The sequence below is a fragment of the Eptesicus fuscus genome, chromosome 22 (assembly GCF_027574615.1).
Source record: "Eptesicus fuscus isolate TK198812 chromosome 22, DD_ASM_mEF_20220401, whole genome shotgun sequence".
In the NCBI taxonomy this organism is placed as follows: Eukaryota; Metazoa; Chordata; class Mammalia; order Chiroptera; family Vespertilionidae; genus Eptesicus; species Eptesicus fuscus.
This window is the reverse complement of record NC_072494.1, coordinates 17,970,003-17,991,192: the sequence shown is the minus strand read 5'-3', so window position 1 is coordinate 17,991,192 and position 21,190 is coordinate 17,970,003. Positions and strand designations below refer to the sequence as shown.

Below are 21,190 nucleotides of genomic sequence, written 5' to 3'. Positions count from 1 at the left end.
ACCCAGCTACTGGTTGGCTCTTCTGGCAAATGTGCTAGCAGCCTAATTGGCCTGGTGGTTGGTATGTTCCTGGCCCAAGAGATCAGCATCTGGTCATCTTGCTACTTACTTGATATGAGAGAACCTCACATCTGGTTTGCCTGAACTTTGTCATTGAATTGGTTGAACTCTTAAATTTTAATTGAAGTAGTCCATTCAGTCAACCTAACTGACTTTTTTGAGCTCTGGCTTATCTTTTGTGCTGATAATGGCACAGGTTCATTATGGTAGTGTAATTCAGCAAATAATAGAATACATTCTGCTTTTAAAGATTCGGTTGCTTTGGCCATAGCTGGTTTGGCTCAATGGATAGAGTGTCGGCCTGGGGACTGAAAGGTCCTAGGTTCAATTCCGGCCAAGGGCATATGCCCGGGTTGTGGGCTCAATCCCCTGTAGGGGGTGTGCAGGAGGCAACCAATCAATGATTCTCTCTCATCATTGATATTTCTATTTCTCTCCCCCTTTCCCTTCTTCTCTGAAATCAATTAAAATATATTTTAAAAAAAGATTCTGTTGCTTTGGATAGGAGTGAGGGAGGGTCTAGAAATTTCCAGTATCCAATATAACATGGCAAACTGAACACACCTGCCCTGCTGTTTCTCACGCACTTACCTTTCAGGACTTGAACAGCCCATCGAGCTTGAGTTTCTCCTGTGGGTATCATGGAGCCTAAGGGTTTGATGAGGCCAATGACAGCCAGGGTTGGCTTTTCCAGATGTGCAGGGAAGATGTACTTGTACAGCGATGCCTGGCCATCTTCGACTTTCACTACAGTTTCATCAAGAAAGGGGAAAGCAAAGGTGTATCCAGTGGCAAAGACAATGATGTCAATGGGCTGTTCCTTTGGGGTGTAGTTAAATATGACAGAGTTTTTCTTCACCTCCTTTATGCTTGGCTTGATGAGCACTTTCCCAGTGATGATACGGCCTGGGAGCTCGTCATTTATCACAGGCTCTTTCATCTGCGTCCTGAACAAAAAACACAGGAGAGATATATCTGCCAGGGAACGATACAGCAGCCCTCCTGCCTCCTCCCTTCCTGTCTTCATTCTGGGACCCTGCTCCTGGCTAAGCAGGAGGTGCCAGTCTTTTAAAATTCTTCCTGAGCTTAAAACATTTAAAAAAATAGACTTTATAACTTATTGCAGTTTTAGGTTCACAGCAAAATTAAGTTGAAAGTACAGAGATTTACCATATACCCTTTGCCCCTCCTCACACAAAGCCTCCCCCATTGAGATCCCCCACCAGAGTGGTGCATTTGTTATAATCAATGAACCTGCACGGACACATCCTCATCATGAAACTTGGGCTCCCCCACTTTTCCTACCCATCCTTCCCTTTGGCAACCATCAGCTTGTTCTCTATATCTATGAGTTTGTTTGTTTGTTTTGTCTTGTTTATTTACTTAATTTGTTATTTTAGATTCCACCTAGAAGTGATATAATATGGTATTTGTCTTTCTCTGACTTATTTCACTTAGCATACTATCCTCTAGGTCTATTCATGTTGTCACAAATGGCAGGATTTCATTCCTTTTATTGCTGAATATGACCATACCACATCCTCTTTATCTATTTATCTATCCATACACATTTAGGTTGCTTCCATATGTTGGCTATTACTAGTAATGCTGCAATGAACATATGGGTGCATATATATTTTTAAATTCATGTTTTTGTTTTCTTCGGATAAATCCCCAGAAGTGGAATTGCTGGATTGTATGGCAGCTCTATTTTTTAAAAAATTTCTTTATTGATTAAGGTATTACATATGTGTCCTTATTTCCCCATTATCCCCCGGCAGCTCTATTTTTAACTTTATGAGGATGCTTATAGTGTTTTCATTAGTGGCTGAACTAATTTACAATCCCAACAATGCATGAGGGTTCCCTTTTCTCCACACCCTCGCCAGCACTTGTAATTTAATTTATTGATGATAGCCATTCTGACAGATGTCAGTTGATATCTCATTGTAGTTTTAATTTGCATTTCCCTGATGATTAGTGATATTGAGCATCTTTTCATGTATCTGTTGGCCATTTTTATGTCTTCTTGGGAGAAATGTCTATTCAGGTCCTCTGTCCATTTTTAAAATTTTTGGGGTGTTAAACTGTATGAGTTCTTTATATATTTTAGATAGTAATCCTTTATTGGATATATTATTTGCAAATGTCTTCTCCCATCAGTATAGGTTGTCTTTTCATTTTGTTGATAGTTTCTTTCACTGTGCAAAAACTTTTTAGTTTTTTCAGGTTAGGAAAGTTTTTAGCTATTATTTTTTCAAGTTAAGTTTCAGTTCCTTTTTCTTTCTTCTTCTTCTTTTGAGATCCATATAATGCAACTGTTTGAGCACTTGATATCCCAGAGATCCCTAAACTACCCTCATTTAAAAAAATTTTTTTTCCTTTCTGCTGTTCTGATTGGCTGATTTCCACTAGTCTGTGTTCTAGGTTGCTGATCTGTAATTATGTGTTAGTTAATATGCTGTTGATTCCTTCTAATGTGTTTTTAATTTTAGATATATACTTCAAGTTAGCTTGATTTTTCTTATACTTTCTAACTGTTGAAATTCTCCCTAAATTCCTCTATTTTACTCTCCAGTTTGGTGAGCATACTTATGACCATTTCTTTGAATTCTTTTTTTTTTTTTTTTTTAATCTTTACCCAAGGATATTTTCCCATCGATTTTTAGGGAGAGTGGAAGAGAGAGGGAAAGACAGAGAGAAACATCGATGAGAGAAACACATAGATTTGTTGCCTCCTGCACATGCCCCAACCAGGGCTCGGGCCAGGGAGGAGCCTGCAACCAAGGTATGTGCCCTTGACCAGAATCAAACCCGGGACCCTTTGGTTCGCAGGATGACACTCTATTCACTGAGCCAAACCGGCTAGGGCTCTTTGAATTCTTTATCAGGTAAATTATTTATCTTGGTTTCCTTAGGGTTTTTATCTGGGAATTTTTCTTGTTTCTTCATTTGAGAGATATTCTTGTGCCTTTTCCTTTTGGTTGACTTTCTATGCTTGTTTATATGAATTAGACAAAATATCTGTTTCTTCCAGTCTTGGAAAAGTGGTTTTATATGGAAGTGGCCTCTGTGCAGGCTGTGCGTGCTGGGTGGTTTTGGCAGGCTGGTAGGAGCTGAGTGGCTGCCAAGGTATCTGGGGTGCTGTCCCACTAAGCCAGCGTGGCTCCAGATGGGGAGGCCAGCCAGGTGCATGTGGTGCTGCCCTGTTGATCCCGCTTGCTCCCTATGTTCCATCCAAAATGGGCTTGTGTCCAGGAACACCTTACAGAGACCTTGCAGCCAGACCAGAGCACCTGGACAGAGCCTCAGGGCCACCTTAGGGAGCTGGAGGGGGACTTAAACCGTGGCCCTCAGCAGCCCATCCAACCTGGGAGAATTCCAGCAGCCCCAAGAGAGCTCCCACAGCTCCCCAGCCTTCTGTATACAGCGTCTCTCTTGTTTGTTGTTCACAATAGTGGTCCCGTGTAGAAGAGACCTCTGCGTGGGCTCGATGTGCTGGGTAGTTTTGGGAAGCAGATTGAAGCTGGTCAGGCACGTATTGCACCTGGAGCACCGGCCGGCAGGTGCACATGGTGATGCCCTATTGTTCCAGGCAAATCCAGGTGGTGTAGCTGGGAACGCTCAAGTGACCCCGCAGGTAGGCCAAAGCCCTGAAGAGAGCCTCCGTGGTACCTGTGGAGGTGGAGGGGATATAAGAATGGCGCTCACTGGCTCCTCGGCCAGGGCTTCCGGAGGCTGCCCTTCCCCAGCCTCTGACCTTCTGTCAGGTCTGTTGTTCTGAAGGTGGTGGGTGGAGAACGGCCCTCTGCGGCTGCGCAGCACCAGGTGCAGCTCCAGGTGCAGGCAGTTCCGGAGCCAGGCATGCGCACTGGGCGCTGGGCGGAGCCTGCGGGACGGGCTTGGCGCGTGGTGGCTGCCGACACCCTGCTGTTGCCGCCTGTCCCCTTTGTTCGAAGGCCAAAGGCTCCAGGCCACGTAGCTGGGCCTGTGCTCTGGGAACCCACAGGTAGGCCAAAGCCCCCAGTAGAGCTGCCGCCGCCCTGTCCGCGTGGAGGGGACGTCATGGCGCGCGCGGCCTGTTCCTCCGGGTGGGGAGGCCTGCAGCTTCCAGAGGGTTCGTTTCGTCTCTTTCTCTTGTTTGTGGTCAGAAGCTGCTCATTCAGCGCTCGGCTGTCTCTCAGGAGTCACTGCTCCTCACATAAGCGTGTGTTTGACACTGTTCTGGAGGGGCCCAGGGCCAGGGCCTTCCTCCCACCCGCCGCCGCCTTCGGAGGGGTCAGTTTCGGGGCAGGAAAGTTACCTCTGTGGGGGCTCACGAGGGACCCAGAAGGACAGGAAAATGACTTACATTTACTAGAGTTTGGAAGCCTGAGGAGAAGGAGGTCGGCGCTTGCTGAAAGTCAGCTTCAGCCCTCGCTGCCATTTGGAGACAGCTGAGCGCTGAAGGCCTGCAGGAGGAGGACCGGGGAGTCGACCTTGGCCCACGCTGCCAGAGGCTCTCGCCTCCCCGGAAGCAATTGCACAAGGAAGACGTGCACGCGCTTCAAAGGGACGAGGGCAGAATTCTCCTTTTCTGGCTATGCCTTTGGAATCACTAAACAAACACGATGATTTTCAATGAGCTGAGCCATATTTGGCTTATGGTGAATCCACAGCAAGGGACAGCATCATAATGATGAACAATCTGAACTACCAAACAAAATAGAGGCAGATTCATAGAGAGCAGGCAGAAAGCTCTAGTGAGGGGTGGGTGTTGGAGGGGGAGGGAGGGGAGTGATTGAGCAAAAAAGAAAAAAAGAACTCATGACATGGACAGCAGTGTGCTGAGTGTGGGTTGAGGGGGATGGGTGGAGGTGGAAGAGGGCATAGAGGGGATAAATGGTGATGAAAAAAATAAATGAAAAAATAGGGATCCAACAGCTGATTACAATGGTTTTGAATTTAAAATAAAATGTTCCTATAGATTATATGGCTATAAAAAAAGGCAAAGTATTGCTTGTATTTAACAGGGTTTGGGAAAGTCATTTGGTCCCTTTAGGCCTTATTTATCTGTCATACAAGGGTATGACTTTGTATCAGTTCATTGGGTGGAATGAAGAGCACAGGAAATAGTACATATGCAAGAACATTGTAAATTAAAGAATGATAATTCCTTAGTCTCCTCTCACATTTTCTGGAAGATATGGGATTAAATAAAATGCTTTATAGTCCCATTAGTGACCAGTGCATGAATTCATGCACATTGAATGCAAACGCAAGTGTGCAATAAACCAGATTTGGAGCCAACAGTGCCCCAGCAACAACATAACCCACAGCAGAGAGTGGAATTTGCATGGCCCCACGAGGAATCAGGCTCCCTCCTCTCTGGTTTTGGGATGTGTCACCTGAGAACCGCCACTGCCAAGTCACTGCAGCTTGGCAGCATCTGCCCCTTGGTGGGCAGTGTGGGTCATAGCGATTGATCAGACCGGCGGAGGGACACTTAGCATATTAGCCTTTTATATAGATAGATGGGCTACCACCTAGGCTAGGTAAAGCTTATGGTAGAAAAAGTTCTGATGAAAAGAGTCAAAACCCCTGGGAGGCTCAGAGGTCAGAGGTAGAAGAGGGTGGTAGATAAGAGATAAGGAAAGAATAGATGGGGATAATAGAGGGGAGGGAAGAGGAAGATATGTGAGAGAAGGATGAAGGGAGCAAGAGGAAAGACATGTATGTAGCAGGAAGGGGATCACATGATGTCAATGGTGGCTTGGATGCCACCTGATCCATGCTGGGCCAGAGCTAAATCTGGCCCAGATGGGAGTAATAGAAGCTCATTGTACCTAACGAATAAGGAATTGAAACCATTAGTTCTTGATAATACAATATGTCATAGGTTGCAAGTGACAGGTCAGACTGAAGTCAAGGTCATCTTGACAAGGTCAAGAAGGCACTGCTATTAGAGAGATGGTGAAGGGCAACTATAAGATTTGATTTTTCCTACCCAGTGAAACAAGGCAAGCAAGTTGCTTTTGTCAAAAGAGTCATAGACAGCCCTAGCTGGTTTGGCTCAGTGGATAGAGTGTCAGCCTGCGGACTGAAGGGTCCTGGGTTTGATTCCAGTAAAGGGTACATGCCCGGGTTGCAGACTGGATCCCCAGGAGGGGGCTTGTAGGAGGCAGCCAATCAATGCTTCTCTCTCATAATTGATGTTGCTATCTCTTTCTCCTTCTCCCTTTCTCTCTGAAATCAATAAAATAACTTGAGGGGTGTTAAAAAAAAAAGAGTCATAAACAAATCACTCTTGTTTGATTGCTGCAGCTGGATAAAAAAAGCTGTGGTACATATATACAATGGAATATTACTTGGCCATAAAAAGAATGAAATCTTACCATTTGCGACAGCATAGATAGAGCCAGAGGGTATTATGATAAGTGTAATAAGTCAGACTGAGAAAGACAAATACCATATGATTTCACTTTTATGTGGAATCTAAAAAATAAACAAAATAGAAACAGATTCATAGATAGAGAGAACAGACTGATAGTTGCTAGAGGTGGGAGTGGGGGGCTGATGGTGACTGTGTGAAAAAGGTGAAGTGATTGAGAAGTACAGATTGGTAGTCATAAAATAGTTATAGGGTTGTAAAGTACAGCATAGGAAATGAGGTCAATAATCCTATCTAATAAAAGAGTAATATGCAAATTGACCATCACTCCAACACACAAGATGGCTGCCCCCATGTGGACACAAGATGGCCGCAACAAGATGGCCAGCAGGGGAGGGCAGTTGGGAAGGACTAGGCTTGCAAGGGAGGGCAGTTGGGGGTGATCAAGCCTGCAGGGGAGGGCAGCTAGGGGAGACCAGACTGGCAGAGCAGGGAAGTTGGGGTGACCAGGCCTGCAGGGAAGGGCAGTTGGGGAGGACCCAAGCTTGTAGGGGAGAGCCGTTTGGGGGGACCAGGCCTGCAGGAGAGGGCAGTTAGGGGTGACCAGGCCTTCAGGGGAGGGCAGTTAGGGGTGACCAGGCCTTCAGGGGAGGGCAGTTAGGGGCAATCAGGCTGGCAGGGGAGCAGTTAGGCATCAATCAGGCTTTCAGGGGAGTGGTAAGGGGGTGATCAGGCTGGCAGGCAGAAGCAGTTAGGGGCAATCAGGAAGGCAAGCAGGCAAGCAGTTGGGAGCCAGCAGTCCTGGATTGTGAGAGGGATGTCCCATCCTACCTGGATCAGGCCTAAATGGGCTGTTGGACATCCCTTGAGGGGTCCCAGATTGGAGAGGGTGCAGGCTGGGCTGAGGGACACCCCCCACCCCCCACACGAATTTCGTGCACCAGGCCTCTAGTATTTTAATAACTGTGTATGGTGCTAGATGGGTACTGGAAATATCAGGGACAACACTTTGTAAAGTATGTTTGTCTAACCCAGTGGTCGGCAAACTCATTAGTCAACAGAGCCAAATATCAACAGTACAACGATTGAAATTTCTTTTGAGAGCTGAAAACCAACTTCTGCGCATGGGCTATGAAGTTTCAATCACACTGTACGTGCATGCCCGCACATGGTATTTTGTGGAAGAGCCACACTCAAGGGGCCAAAGAGCCGCATGTGGCTCGTGAGCTGCAGTTTGCCGACCACTGGTCTAACCACTATGCTGTACACCTGAAACTAATACAAGATAATGTTGAAGGATTGCTGTAGTTGAGGTTTAAGTAACTTGTCAAGGTCACAGAGCTCACTTAATTACTAAATGAGCTTGGACAAGTGACTGAACTTCCTCTCTAAGCCTCAGTTTACCCACAGTGAAGGGGAGATTATAATAATACTCACTTTAAAGATTGTTGACAAGGTAAAATTCATAATTTTACTTACCGAGAACACAAAAACGGTTAGCTACTATGATCAAGGAAGTATGTATGAAATTTTCCTTCATATTCAGGCATGTTGTCATGCTATTTCCTGGTTTGGATATGCCAGGAGAAGGACCTGGCTTCTTCTCCTAATAGCCCTCTGCAGATACATGATATTTACCTATTTTCTGGTGCTAAGCCGTAGTTTGCATGATTGAACCAGCTGTTTATCTTTCTTGACATCCACCAAGTCACAACTGGAGTTGGGAGAGAATTTCTCAACATGTTATGAAATCGAGTCATGAACAGCATGTCCCATGGGAGCCCCGACTCACTGACTCGGCTCATCACCCATGCCCCTCCAGTGGTGCTAAGGAACACCTGGAAGCAATCAGAAAGGTCACTCAGTCTGACAAAGTGAACAGCGCTGGCCTGTCAGAGATTTGAGAAGTTTCATACATTGAATGACATAAAAAAGTCTGCCACCTTCAAAATACATCCCTGACAAGATAGTTTGGCTCCCTCAGCTCCTAAAATTAAAGATAATGGTTTGAGTACCTAGAGTATTAAAATGCCTTAAGACATCTATACTAATAATAGGGTAATATGCAAATTGGTCGGGGCGCCCTCACATATAATGACCGATCAGCAGGCTGCATGCACAGCAGGCACGAGTGGGAGGGGACTTGCAGCGGCAGGGACGGGGGCGGGGCCGTGGCGGAGGCCTCCCTGTGTGCCTGCGCCAGGGGTCTGCAGGCCTCCCCCAGCTCTGGCCTACCTCTTTGGGGCAATCCATCGAGGAGCCCTGGATGGGTGTGCAGGGCCTACCTCTTTGGGGCAATGGATTGTGGGGCTCCTGCACTGTGACAGGGCACAGGCCAGGCTGGGGGACCCCCCCTCCCAGGTGCACGAATATCGTGCACCAGGCCACTAGTATTATAATAATTGGAGAAAATAAGAACAGGGTGTGGCAGCAATTAAAAGGTGTCTAGAAAAGATTTCAACAGAAACCATTGCTTGAACTGGGAGTAAAATTCAATAATACAGTTAGTTTTGGTGGACTTTATTTTTATTTATAGATTGACTAAATTTACCAGCTGACTGAATTCACAAAGCTGATAGTTTTTTTTTTTTGGTACATACACAATAAGAAGTTGTCTATACAACTGTTTAAAACTCAGAAAATTTAGTCCACCAATCTGTTACTCTGCAGATACAAAACAAACTGATTTAACAGATGGCTTCCCCCCTCAACAAACTGGGGTATGACAACCAGACTACAGTGTCAGTGTTTTTATTATATGTGCTGTTTGGCCTTATAATGGAGCAGTATATGCAATACAGGAAATGTAGAGAAAGAGTTGTGAGTATATCAATAATTGTACATTGGACATATTTGTACTGAACCTGCCTCTTTGTCGTGATATAAAATCAGATAGGACATGTTGGTAGATATGAATTTTGTTTTAAACGGAGGGGAGTTTCTTGGTTGATACAGAAATGATTAGATGTGTGCCAACACATGTTTTCTGACTGAAGAAATTTCCAAGTGATTAGAAACATCGACCCAATAATCTGCTTCCCACATGTGGTGGTCATAGTGGATGAGACTATGCTAATTTTTGTTTCAGGACCTCCTTTCTCTTTCTTCAGGATGACTTCACCAGACTGCTAAGTCTTTCCAAATCAATCAATCAACAAATCAGTCATCAAGTCCTTTATTTGAAAGTTTAAGAAGGGAATATCAAAGTTATAAACTCCCAGTCCTTTTTCTTTATGTAAAATTTGGCTACTTTCACTCTTGCAATCATTGATCTAGTTATTTATACTTGTTACCAGCATCTGTTCTCCCTACGAAGACGTGCTCCATGGTAGGGGGAACTTGTTGTTGTGTTCTTCATTGTATCCCCAGTGCCCGGTGCAACATTCAGCACATCAGAAGCCAACAACTAATATGTATTTGTTGGCCAAATGGCTCTCAATGAGTTTATAGCATAGTGGGAAAGAAAATGTATACTATAAATGTAATTAGCAATAGTAAGAGTTAAAACGTGTTAACTGAGGAGTGTATATTAGAAGTATCACATCAATTCTTACTAGGGAGAGATCCCTTTGTGTTGGGGTGAGATAGCTTGGAATGTCCATGTCATTGGTAATGAAAGAGAAAAGGGTACTGCAAAAGGGGTATGTGATGTGATTGAAGGGGGAAACAGAGGCACAGGATTGGAAAGGGCTCAGAATACACCTGTCAGGCTATAGTTGATGTTGTGTAGGAAAGTAGGGGGAGTGGAATTCAAGTTAAAATGGCAGATTTGGACCCGATTATGGAGAACCCTACAACACAGACCTAATACATCTACAATTTATTACTATTATTTTAGATAGGGGAGTTATTAGAAGTTTTAAATATTTTTTAACATAACAGTGTCATAACAAGAGCAGGCTTTTCAGAGGATTTATTTGTTGGTGGTTGGGCATCTGGGGGGAAGGACGGGGTGGGTGCAGGGTAGAATTAGGGACAGGGGCTTTGAATTAAAGATACTTGGATTTGAAGACTGGATCTACCACCTGCTAGGGTTATGATCTTAGGCAGGTTCCTTAACCTCTCTGAGCCTCAATTTCTTTATCTGTAGTCAGGTTACTAACAGTACCTGCATCAGTGGCTTGCTTCAGTGATTGGTTGGGGCAATGCACTTAGTGAAGCACTTGGCACAGAGTAAACCCCAATAAATATTAACTATTTCTACAATTATTATTAGGAGGACAATGTCACAGCTGTAGTGTGAGGTGGTATGGATCTGATGATGGTGGTGACAAGTAATCCAAAAAGTGGGAGCAAATGGGAGAGCTTAGCAAGGAGAAACTGCCAGGATTGTCTGACCCAGTGGTCGGCAAACTCATTAGTCAACAGAGCCAAATATCAACAATACAACGATTGAAATTTCTTTTGAGAGCCAAATTTTTTAAACTTCTTCTAATGCCACTTCTTCAAAATAGACTCGCCCAGGCCGTGGTATTTTGTGGAAGAGCCGCACTAAGGGGCCAAAGAGCCGCATGTAGCTGGCGAGCCGCAGTTTGCCAACCACAGGTCTGACCTATGGAACTGGGTAAGAAACAGACACCTCTGGTAGCTCTCATGGGATGACTGGGAAAACAACAAAAATAGGAAGTCTGAGGAGTAGGTTTTGGAGGAAAGATGCCACCTGAAATTTGCGTTAAAATTTATAAATGTTTAGGAAAAAATACTTTAAAAATTCATGTTGTATATGTGTTTTAGGCATTTTTATTCCTTTCATAATTTATCATGGTGTCCAACACTGTTTGCCTGAGGCATGTGTCTTAAGATGAAGTTCTTCATTAAATCACATTGAGAATGATACCTTCTTGGCTGTTGTAAAAATAGTCGTGGGGATGTAAAGTACAGCAGAGGGAATATAGTCAATAATATTGTAACAACTACGTATGGCTCTAGAGGGGCACTAGACTTATCAGAGGGAATACTTTATAAGTTATATAAAATCTATTCACTATGTTGTATACCTGAAACTAATATAATATTGCATGTCAACTCTAATTGAAAAATAAAGAAATAAAAAAATTATCGATGGGTTCAATAGCAATCATAATTGAAATAAAAAACATTTAAAACTAAGAAAACCAAAGAACTTTACCTTTTTTGCCACATGGCTGGCCTCCACAGCAATGTCTGTGCCAGAATTTCCCACTCCAATCACAAGAACGTTCTTGTCCTTAAATATATCTGGATGTTTATACTGTCGGCTATGAAAGTATTGACCTTCAAATGTATTTATACCTATAGAAAAAAAATAAGATGTCAACTAGAGACTTTACAGAATCAGTGAGTAAAACATAAGTATTGTTCAATCAGTGACATCCTTTAGACCAGTGGTTCTCAACCTTTCTAATGCCGCGACCCTTTAATACAGTTCCTCATGTTGTGGTGACCCCCAACCATAAAATTATTTTCGTTGCTACTTCATAACTGTAATTTTGCTACTGTTAATGAATCGTAATGTAAATATCTGTGTTTTCCGATGGTCTTAGGCTCTACTGCAGCGGTTCTCAACCTGTGGTTCATGACCCACAGGTTGAGAACCGCTAGCAGGGTCGCCTAAGACCATCGGAAAACACAGATATTTACATTACGATTCATTAACAGTAGCAAAATTACAGTTATGAAGTAGCAACAAAAATAATTTTATGGTTGGGGGTCACCACAACATGAGGAACTGTATTAAAGGGTCGCGGCATTAGAAAGGTTGAGAACCACTGCTTTAGACACATTATTTAGGTTGTTTATAACAGTGTACTCAATTTTAAGAAAATCTGAAATATGAATACATGACTTTGCGAGCTACAGAAATTAGTGAGCTATTTATTCAATGGAGGTACTTCATTTCACTAAATAGGCCTCTAGTTTTATTTACTAGATAATTAACTATTAAATTGAAATATCATGGCAAAAAGATTTATAAAGAAAAATGTATGGAGTCATTACCAGGTAAAGGTTGACAGAACATCCTATATTTGACAGAACATCAAATATATATAAAATTTGATTTATATAGAATTTTCACAAGCAAGGAACAAGAGTCCCTCAACTTATCGGTGAGGAAACAAAGGGTTAGGAAGGTTAAGTGCAAGGCCCAAGGTAATTTAGCTTGTTAATTGAATCTATATCTCCTGGGCTTCAAGCTTATCCTAGTCCAGTGGTCGGCAAACTCATTAGTCAACAGAGCCAAATATCAACAGTACACGATTGAAATTTCTTTTGAGAGCCAAATTTTTTAAACTTAAACTTCTTCTAATGCCACTTCTTCAAAATAGACTCGCCCAGGCCATGGTATTTTGTGGAAGAGCCACACTCAAGGGGCCAAAGAGCCGCATGTGGCTCGCGAGCTGCAGTTTGCCGACCACGGTCCTAGTCAAACTGAGTATATTGACTCAGTTACTTTCAGAGTATGCTTTCTCCTAATCTGATCTGACTTGAGTGACACCTGGTGAGCAGATCCAGGACCATTGAAGGTATATATATGAGTTTATTGTAAAATGAGTATTATTTTCACTCCAGGTTATTTGTAGATTGTCATTTCTCTATCGGACTCCTACAAAAATCCACTCTTTCCGTACAGGCTGCATGGTCTCTTACTCATTTTTACATTCTTAGCACCTTGTGCAATATACTGTAGGTGGTAAATAAATGCAATGCACTCTCAATGCTATGGAACTTGATTCTTGGAGTGATCCTATATAGGTACTCCTTAGGAGTTGGAGTAACTCACTGCTCAGTAATTTTCTCTGCAGGCAACAACTGACGAAGAATTGGGTTGTCATGTGGGGTGGTGAGAGTCCATTGTTGAATGTGTTCAAGCAGAGGTGGGGAGCCTCTCTCAGGGATAATGTAGCAGTTTCCTGCATTGGGAAGAAGACTGAACGTTGCTTTTCTTTAATGATTCTGTTCTATGGCAGTTTTTGGGATATGCTTTATCTTAACCTGACCTGACTTGAGTAACCTCTGGGGTCAGACTGAGAACCAGTGGAAACATGTGAATTTATTGGAAGATGAACCTTGAGATCACTACAGGTCATATTTAGATAAAAATTTCCTAAAGTTTTAACTTTTTGAATACTTACTGCAGAGGAAATAAACCAACTATTGCATTTTCTATTCCCTCTGAATTGTAACCCAATTGATATTTGATGGCAATTAACATGAATCTTAGTTGCATAAGACCGAAAAAGATGTCTTCACTTGCCTCCCAAGACTCATCTTCCTGTTGATAAGTGACCCAGTGCCATGGTAATTGCTATGACTCATATAATAAAAAAAAAAAAACTCCTCAAAAATCAAACTGCTTTTTCCTTTAGTCATTGATTGAGTTTTGGTGGCCTCTAAACTCAACTTGGCAATGTGGTTAGTCTGCCAACTTGTCTAGGCATCCCATGTCTTAAGGAGGGACATTGAACCTCAGTGAAGCATAAAACTGCTTGTTAATTATTCATTCTATTCTTCAGTACTCATAGGTTGTTTGGAACATATGAAAGCCAAAAACTTGTTAGGAACTGCAGACTAGGAAAAAGACCTGTTACCTAAAAACTTTAACTACTTAATGGAGGAGCCATAGGCATTCATTCCCAGACAAACCAAGTATCAGGATAGCTCCATGAGACAAATTAAGGTCAACTGCAGAAAATGTTATACCTGGAAAGGAGTCCAGTGGCAGATGTGGGTTAGTGAGGAAACCTGTGCAGACCATGATGGCATCAAAGATGGCTGACTCTTGCTTCCCTTCATGCAGGGTGACCACCTCCCATTGGCCGGTGACAGTAAAATCTGGACGTTTAGTTACCCTGCAAACTTCAGTCTGAAGAAGGAATCACAGATGTGCTAAATAGTTGTCAAGGTTCCAGTAAGGCTGATGTGCCAGTTGACATTTCACACATTCTAGAGCACAGATTCTACATAATTAGTAAGCATAACCCTATAAATTGAATTGGGCTACCTCTGGCAACTACCAACCCATTCTCTGTTTCTATGAGTTCAGATTTTTAGATTCCATATTTAAGTAAGATCATATAATATTTGTCTTACTCTGATTTATTTCACTTAGCATAATACCCTCAAGGTCTATCCATGTTGTTGCAAATGGCAGGGTTTCTTTCTATTTTTCAAAAAATGGCTGAACGACATTCATACACACACACACAAAGACACACACAGACACACACACACACACACACACACACACACACACATTCTCTTTATCCATTCATCCATCAGGGGACTCTTAGGTTGTTTCCATGTCTTGGCCACTGTAAATAATGCTGCAGTGAACATGGAGGTGGAGATATGTCTTCGAGTTTGTTTTGAGCAGGAGTACTTTAAAGGTTGTGAATGTAAATATTTTTTGTTACTTGCTTTCATCAATCTTCCCATTTATGTTGCTTTCTCTGTGTAGTTCCTTATGGATTCCTCAACATACCCATCTTCAATAGGGAGGGAAACAGGAAAAGGGAAACACATGGATTTTCATTTTTTTTTTTTTGGAGAGGAATGAAAAAAGAGACAAGAAAGAGAAAGATGATATAGTCACTTATTCATGTCCTTCTACCTTCCTCCCTCTCTGTCCTCCAAAATGGGAAGGGAGATGAGTAGGGCCAATAAGAAGAAGAATATTTAAAGACTAGAGGCCTGGTGCACGAAATTCGTGCACGGGGGGGGGGGGGGGGGAAGGGGCGGTGTCCCTCAGCCCAGCCTGCACCCTCTCCAATCTGGGACCCCTTGAGGGATGTCCGACTGCCTGTTGAGGCCCGAGCCCACTGGTGGGATCGGGCCTCAACGGGCAGGTGGACATCCCTCTCACAATCCAGGACTGCTGGCTCCCAACTGCTCGCCTACCTTCCTTCCTGATTGCCCCTAACTGCTTCTGCCTGCCAGCCTGATCACCCCTAACTACTGCCCTGCTAGCCTGATTGATGCTTAACTGCTCCCCTGCCAGCCTGTTTGCCCCTAACTGCCCTCCCCTGCAGGCCTGGTCACCCCTAACTGCCCTTCCCTGCTGGCCTGGTCACCTCTAACTGCCCTCCCCTGCAGGCCTGGTCCCCCCGAACTGCTCTCCCCTGAAGGCCTGGGTCCCCCCCAACTGCCCTTCTCTGCAGGCCTGGTCACCTCTAACTGCCCTCTCCTGCAGTCTTGATCGCCCCCAACTGCCCTCCCCTGCTGGTCTGATCGCCCACAACTGCCCTCCCTTGCAGGCCTGGTCCCTCCCAACTGCCCTCCCCTGATGGCCATCTTGTGGTGGCCATCTTGTGTCCACATGGGGGCAGTTATCTTTGACCACATGGGGCAGCCATCTTGTGTGTTGGAGTGATGGTCAATCTGCATATTACTCTTTTATTAGATAGGATAGAGGCCTGGTGCATGGATGGGGGCCAGCTGGTTTGCCCTGAAGGGTGTCCCGGATCAGGGTGAGGGTTCCCTTGGGGCGTAGGGCAGCCTGGGCGAGGGGCCTATAGTGGTTTGCAGGCTGGCCATGTCCCCCAGCAACCCAAGTGGAGGCCCTGGTATCTGGGATTTATTTATCTTCTACAATTGAAACTTTGTAGCCTGGAGCGGAGCCAAGCCTTCTGCTCGCTCTGTGGCGGCAGCCATTTCTGTTGGGATTTGTTTATCTTCTATAATTGAAACTTTGTAGCCTGGAGTGGAGGCCTGGGCTGGCCAGGGTGTGCAGAAAGCTTGGCTTCCTTGATCGCTGGGGGCAACTAAAGCCTCCTGCTCTCTCCAACTCCGTGGCTGCCGCCATTTTTGTTGGGATTTATTTATCTTCTATAATTGAAACTTTGTAGCCTTGAGTGGAGGCCTAGGCTGGCCAGGGTGTGCGGAAAGCTTGGCTTCCTCCATCACCAAGGAAACCCTAGCCTCCCTCCTGCTCTCTCTCTGGCCGCAGCCATCTTGGTTGGTCTAATTTGCATACTTGCTCCTAATTGGCTGGTGGGTGTAGTGGAGTGATGGTTAATTTGCATATTACTCTTTTATTAGGATTTTTCTATTCTCAAGGATATGTGTATGGGCCATTGTACATGCCAATCCCGATCAAAGGATAGTAAAGAAGAGAGTACACAGGCACCGATAGTTCTCAGTTTCTCTCTGTGCAGGCAATTGGCCCAAATGAAAATATAGTTAGATATATTTAAGGCCCCTTAGGATATTTGTATATAAGTATTACAAATAAAGATGTAATGCATATGAATCTTTATACAAAGTAGCTACCTCTAACGTCAGATTCATTTGGGATGTGGTTAAGTACAAGGGAAAAAGGAATCTAGCCAGGTCACATCAGTCTTGTCAGTTCATTTTCCAAGTCTAGGCTACAGAGAGAGCACAAAAAACAGGCTAAAAAGTACTTCCTGACTATTGATTGATGCTGTGTCTTACCTTGAATTGAATGCATTTCACAAGGTTGAACTGGTTTGCATACATTTTGAGATATTCCAGGAATTGAGAATTGGGCACATAGTTTGGATAATCTTCTGGAAATGGAAAGTCTGGGTAACAGGACATCTCTTTGCAGCTGTTGGAAACCACGGACTTGTAGAGGCTGGCTCTGCCTTCTTCAACATGTTCCTGTACGGACAGTGCGTGCACATGAGCATGGATGTGTTTGTGCATGTGAGGGCACACCCATGAAATGGATGCTAATTCTTAGACAACTACACAGTGACCAATATTAAGGTGATCCAGACAATATATGCCACCTGTCACCTCCTAGTGGGATTTGCTATCTTGCCCTTCAGAAATGATGAACATTGGATCCCCTGAAATTATAATTCTGATCATGAATATGAATTTCATGGTCAGAATTATAATTTCACTCATCACATGCTAACAAATAAACCTGGGATGAACTCACCTGTCCAGATTCACACAGTATCACAGCAAAGTAAAGGAGAATATGGAAATAGATGGAAGCCAGGAAGTAGTATCTGAATGATGGGCAATTCCTAGGTTCTTTGGTTTCATGGGGTGTTGTTGATTATGGAGAAGCGGGGTTCAGATTATGAAAGATTTCATATCTAAAGTTAAGGAATTTGGATTCTATAGGAAGGTTGTGGCAGTCTTCCTAATGTTTGAATGTGGAATTTGGAAAGATAATTCTGGTTCTATAAAAGGTGAATTAGAGGGATCTGGAAAGGAAGGAGGCTAATTAAGAGCCTAAGATACAAATCCATGTGCTTGCTAATGAGAGCCTGAGCAGAGGCCATGATAGTTGAAACCAAGATAGGTGGGATTGATAAGCAGCAGTAAGGTGCAATTTATGGGATTTAGGACTTTGGAGAGGAAGCAATTAAAAGGTTTCCAGGTTTGACAACCGTGTGTATGGTGAAACACTATTAGAAGTGCCCTTAAGTGGGCAGTTTCAGTCCCCACTCTGATGGATTAGTAGTGCTTCTCTGGAGTGCTGTGTTAAGAAGGATTCTGAGGCTCATCAGAGGAGGGGTATCAAGCTTGATTAACAGTGTCTTCAATGGACATGGGGCAGCAGGGGCGGGGTTTACAATGGCCTGAGTATTGGATTTCTGCTATCCTATTGGAACATAAGCAGTTTGAATCGTGGGAACAGCTGTGTTCTTTCATCAGTTCCCTTTCGGAGGTCTGTATGCAATGATGGTCAGTTAAGTGGTTGGACACATTTCAAGATACACAGTTCTTCTCTATGTGAGCCCAGCTGGCCTATGCAACCTTGGCCTCTCTGGAGCTTTGCTCACTGAGTTTGAAAACAATTACTTTATTCCAGTTCCAAATACTTCCCTCTGTAATATAGGAATGTTCTATTTCAGGGACTCTGAGGCCGGGATACATGACACCTTGCTCCCTTTCACTATTCCTCCACAGCACATTTCAGGCTCAGGGGAAATGTTCTTGCCCTCCTGAGAAGGAGGGAAAATTGGAGGTTTGTGGAGATCTAATGCTAATATTTCCCAGGCTGAGCCATGGAGCTTATAGGGTTTCACGTGCTTTCAGCAGGGCCTCTATAACTCCCTGGACCCCAAACCAGTCACTGATGGGCTTTATAGTCCCCTGTCCTCCTTCCTCATCTCAACCCCGTCTCCAGTCCAGACCGTAGCCCTGCTGAGATTTGAGAATATTTCTTTTGCTCGGGGAACAAAAAAGTCTCCAAACCCGCATTCTTGACTTCTGATTTTTCTTGGCATGGACTGAGGTTGCCTGGAAAGCAGGACCTTGAGGATAGAACCCATTGTACACTGAGCCCTGTGCTGTTTAATTTCAGATGGAGCAGGGCGAGAAAAAGAAGCAGGCACATGCAGCTCAGTCTTGCAGGCAGAGGCTGCACTTCCTGCGCTGTGTTCATACCTTTGCCACAAACACTGCCGTCTCTGGTCTTGCCTCAGCCCCCTGGTTCTGCTCCTGCTCCCCCGTCCTGGGCTCTCCTGGCCCGTCCCAGCCACTTCAACCTCTTCTGCAGCCCTTCAGGGGCATTTTTCTCCCTCTTGGCTCTGGATAAAGTTTGTAAGGGGGCTGACACCTTCCACTTAGGCTCAGGCTGTGCCCTACTTTTTTCTTCAGTGGCCCTTCCTGGTTCATCAGATATTCCTAGTCCCTCCCCAGAGCAGCTGGCCCTTGTGGAAGAAATTCAATCTCTTTTTGCATCGGTCAAGTCCTTTTCTAAATAGACACAACAAAGTGGTTGAAACCCCACTTACTGTGAATCTCCACAGGCCCCCAAGGTCATCGCTCCTCTCAAAGCAGGTGGGCTCCAGACCTTCCTCCAGGCAGCACTTGATGGAGGCCAGGCCACTGACCCCGGCTCCCACAATTGCAACCCTCTTGGCCATGTTCTCCTGTGTGGGGAAAATGCGGCAGAGCTTTTTACTTTTCATAGGTGGAAGCCCCACCCCATTCTTGGCTGCTCTAGCAAACGAGAAAAACAGTTTTGGGCAATTAAGGGATTTGTTCCTGTTGAATGATCTGCAACTGGTCTCCAGTGTTTGTGAATGTGAGGAGAGATGGTCAGGTCACTGGTTTGACCCTTTCCCCCCTTCCCCACACTCAGACTTAGTGCCAAATGTTAGTATAGTCGTCGTTGGGACTGTAAATGCTGTCAGAGCAGGCACGGATCATCTTGTTGAACATATATATATATTTTATAAACATGAAACTAAAACTCAGATAAGTGTAGTGATATGACATGAGGCCACACAACAGCTGGTGGAGTGGAGTTGGGACTAGGAGTCAAGACACTGTGGATATATAGAATTCCAACAGGCAGAGGAGGGGAGGTGGTGGACTCCAGAGACCGGGAGCATGAGAGTAATGGCCAGAGATGGTCTGTGGAGGCATCCATTACCTTGACTCCCTGGTGAGCTTGCCACTCACCTGACTCTACAAGAGGGGACTGCATTATAGTGTTGATTCACTTTCTACCTATTAGTCTCTCTGCATAAGAATGTATGTTTCCCCAAAGCTGGGCATTTTCTTGACTTGTTTCTTGTTTTCTCACAGTTCCTAACAGCACATTTGGTCTGTAATAGTTGTTGCATAAATACTTGCCGAGAGGTTGATATCCTAAATGAATGAATTCATATATATATATATATATATATATATATATATATATATATATCCTTTTCAATGAAAAAGAATAATTGAGCAAATGTTTTTTTGGAATGAAGGACAGCAGAGTTTGCTACCCCAAAATATGCCTCTTTGGGATGCTGATTATTTTAAGTGGGTTATTTTTAAGAAAGGAAAGACTCGGGAAAAACCTTTGACTTTCCCTCTAACTGCTTAAAAAGAAGCTAGATAGAGGACCTGTTCTGGGAAAAGATGTCATCATAGGTAAGTGTAATATGAACTGGTGTGTGCACGGGTCCTTTGATCAAAGTCCTCTCTGTGTCCTGTTGTTAAAGATGGCCCAGCAAACATTTGCTTTTCTGTCTCTATGAGAATTGCCTTCCTGCCCTTTGAAGTCCCAAACCACAACCCACAACCCCTTCTCCTTAGCTCAAGATGGCTTTTAAGCCTCAACTGCCTGATCTGTCCTGTGGTCTCATATTCTTATGGAACCCCATATGTACATATGTAATAAATTTAGACATTTTTCTTTTGTTAATCTGTCTCATGTTAATTTGATTATTAGCCCAGCCAGCAGAATTTAAAAAGGTAGGAAGGAAAATTATCCCTCCCCGCTTCACCCCAGGAGCTAATATCCTGGGTCGGAGAATCCTCCTTCAAAATGACCTCCTACCAAATTTATAATAAATAAAAAGCCTCTCCCACCATGCTGGATGGCACAGTTGGTTGGAGCATCAACCCATGCACCCAAATAGTTGTGGGTTCGATTCCTGGTCAGGGCACATATGTAGGTTGGGGATTTGATCCCTGGTCAGGGTGCAGATGGGAAGCAACTTATAGATGTTTCTCTCTCACATTGATGTTTTTCTCTCTTTCTCCCTTCCTCTCTAAAATCATTACAAAAACATATCCTCAGGTGAGGATTAAAAATAAAAAGCACCTCCCCAGGCCACCACTGTAACTCAGCCTGGACCAGATGCAGCCAGCCATCTGGAGCAGTAGATCTCCCTGTGGCTTTTCAAGGGACAGCAGGGAAGCTGCCAAGCCAGAGACCCAGGCTTGAAGTTCAGTGCTGGCTAATTACCAGCAGTGTGAGTTTAGGCACACACGTTGTTTTTCCGTCTCAGGTTCCTTCTCCAGAAAATGAAGCTAGAAGTAGAACCTGTTGTAAGAATGAATCAACTGATG

The 21,190-nt window shown here is 44.1% G+C and overlaps 1 protein-coding gene and 1 long non-coding RNA gene across 2 annotated transcripts in view; one reads left to right on the top strand and one right to left on the bottom strand.

Annotated features, from left to right (window-relative positions):
- Window positions 1-21,190, top strand: part of LOC129147898 (uncharacterized) — a 50,858-nt gene that overhangs the window by 15,025 nt on the left and 14,643 nt on the right. The window lies entirely within an intron of this gene.
- Window positions 1-21,190, bottom strand: part of LOC103289957 (flavin-containing monooxygenase 1) — a 29,027-nt gene that overhangs the window by 2,979 nt on the left and 4,858 nt on the right. Inside the window, exons 2-7 of the mRNA XM_008145841.3 lie at window positions 19,132-19,269; window positions 16,844-17,032; window positions 14,111-14,273; window positions 11,559-11,701; window positions 8,069-8,268; window positions 652-1,007 (exon numbers count right to left, since the gene is read on the bottom strand). Of these exons, the coding sequence (XP_008144063.2) occupies window positions 652-1,007; window positions 8,069-8,268; window positions 11,559-11,701; window positions 14,111-14,273; window positions 16,844-17,032; window positions 19,132-19,263 (1,183 nt within the window). The 5' untranslated portion in view covers window positions 19,264-19,269. The remainder of the gene's footprint in view (window positions 1-651; window positions 1,008-8,068; window positions 8,269-11,558; window positions 11,702-14,110; window positions 14,274-16,843; window positions 17,033-19,131; window positions 19,270-21,190) is intronic.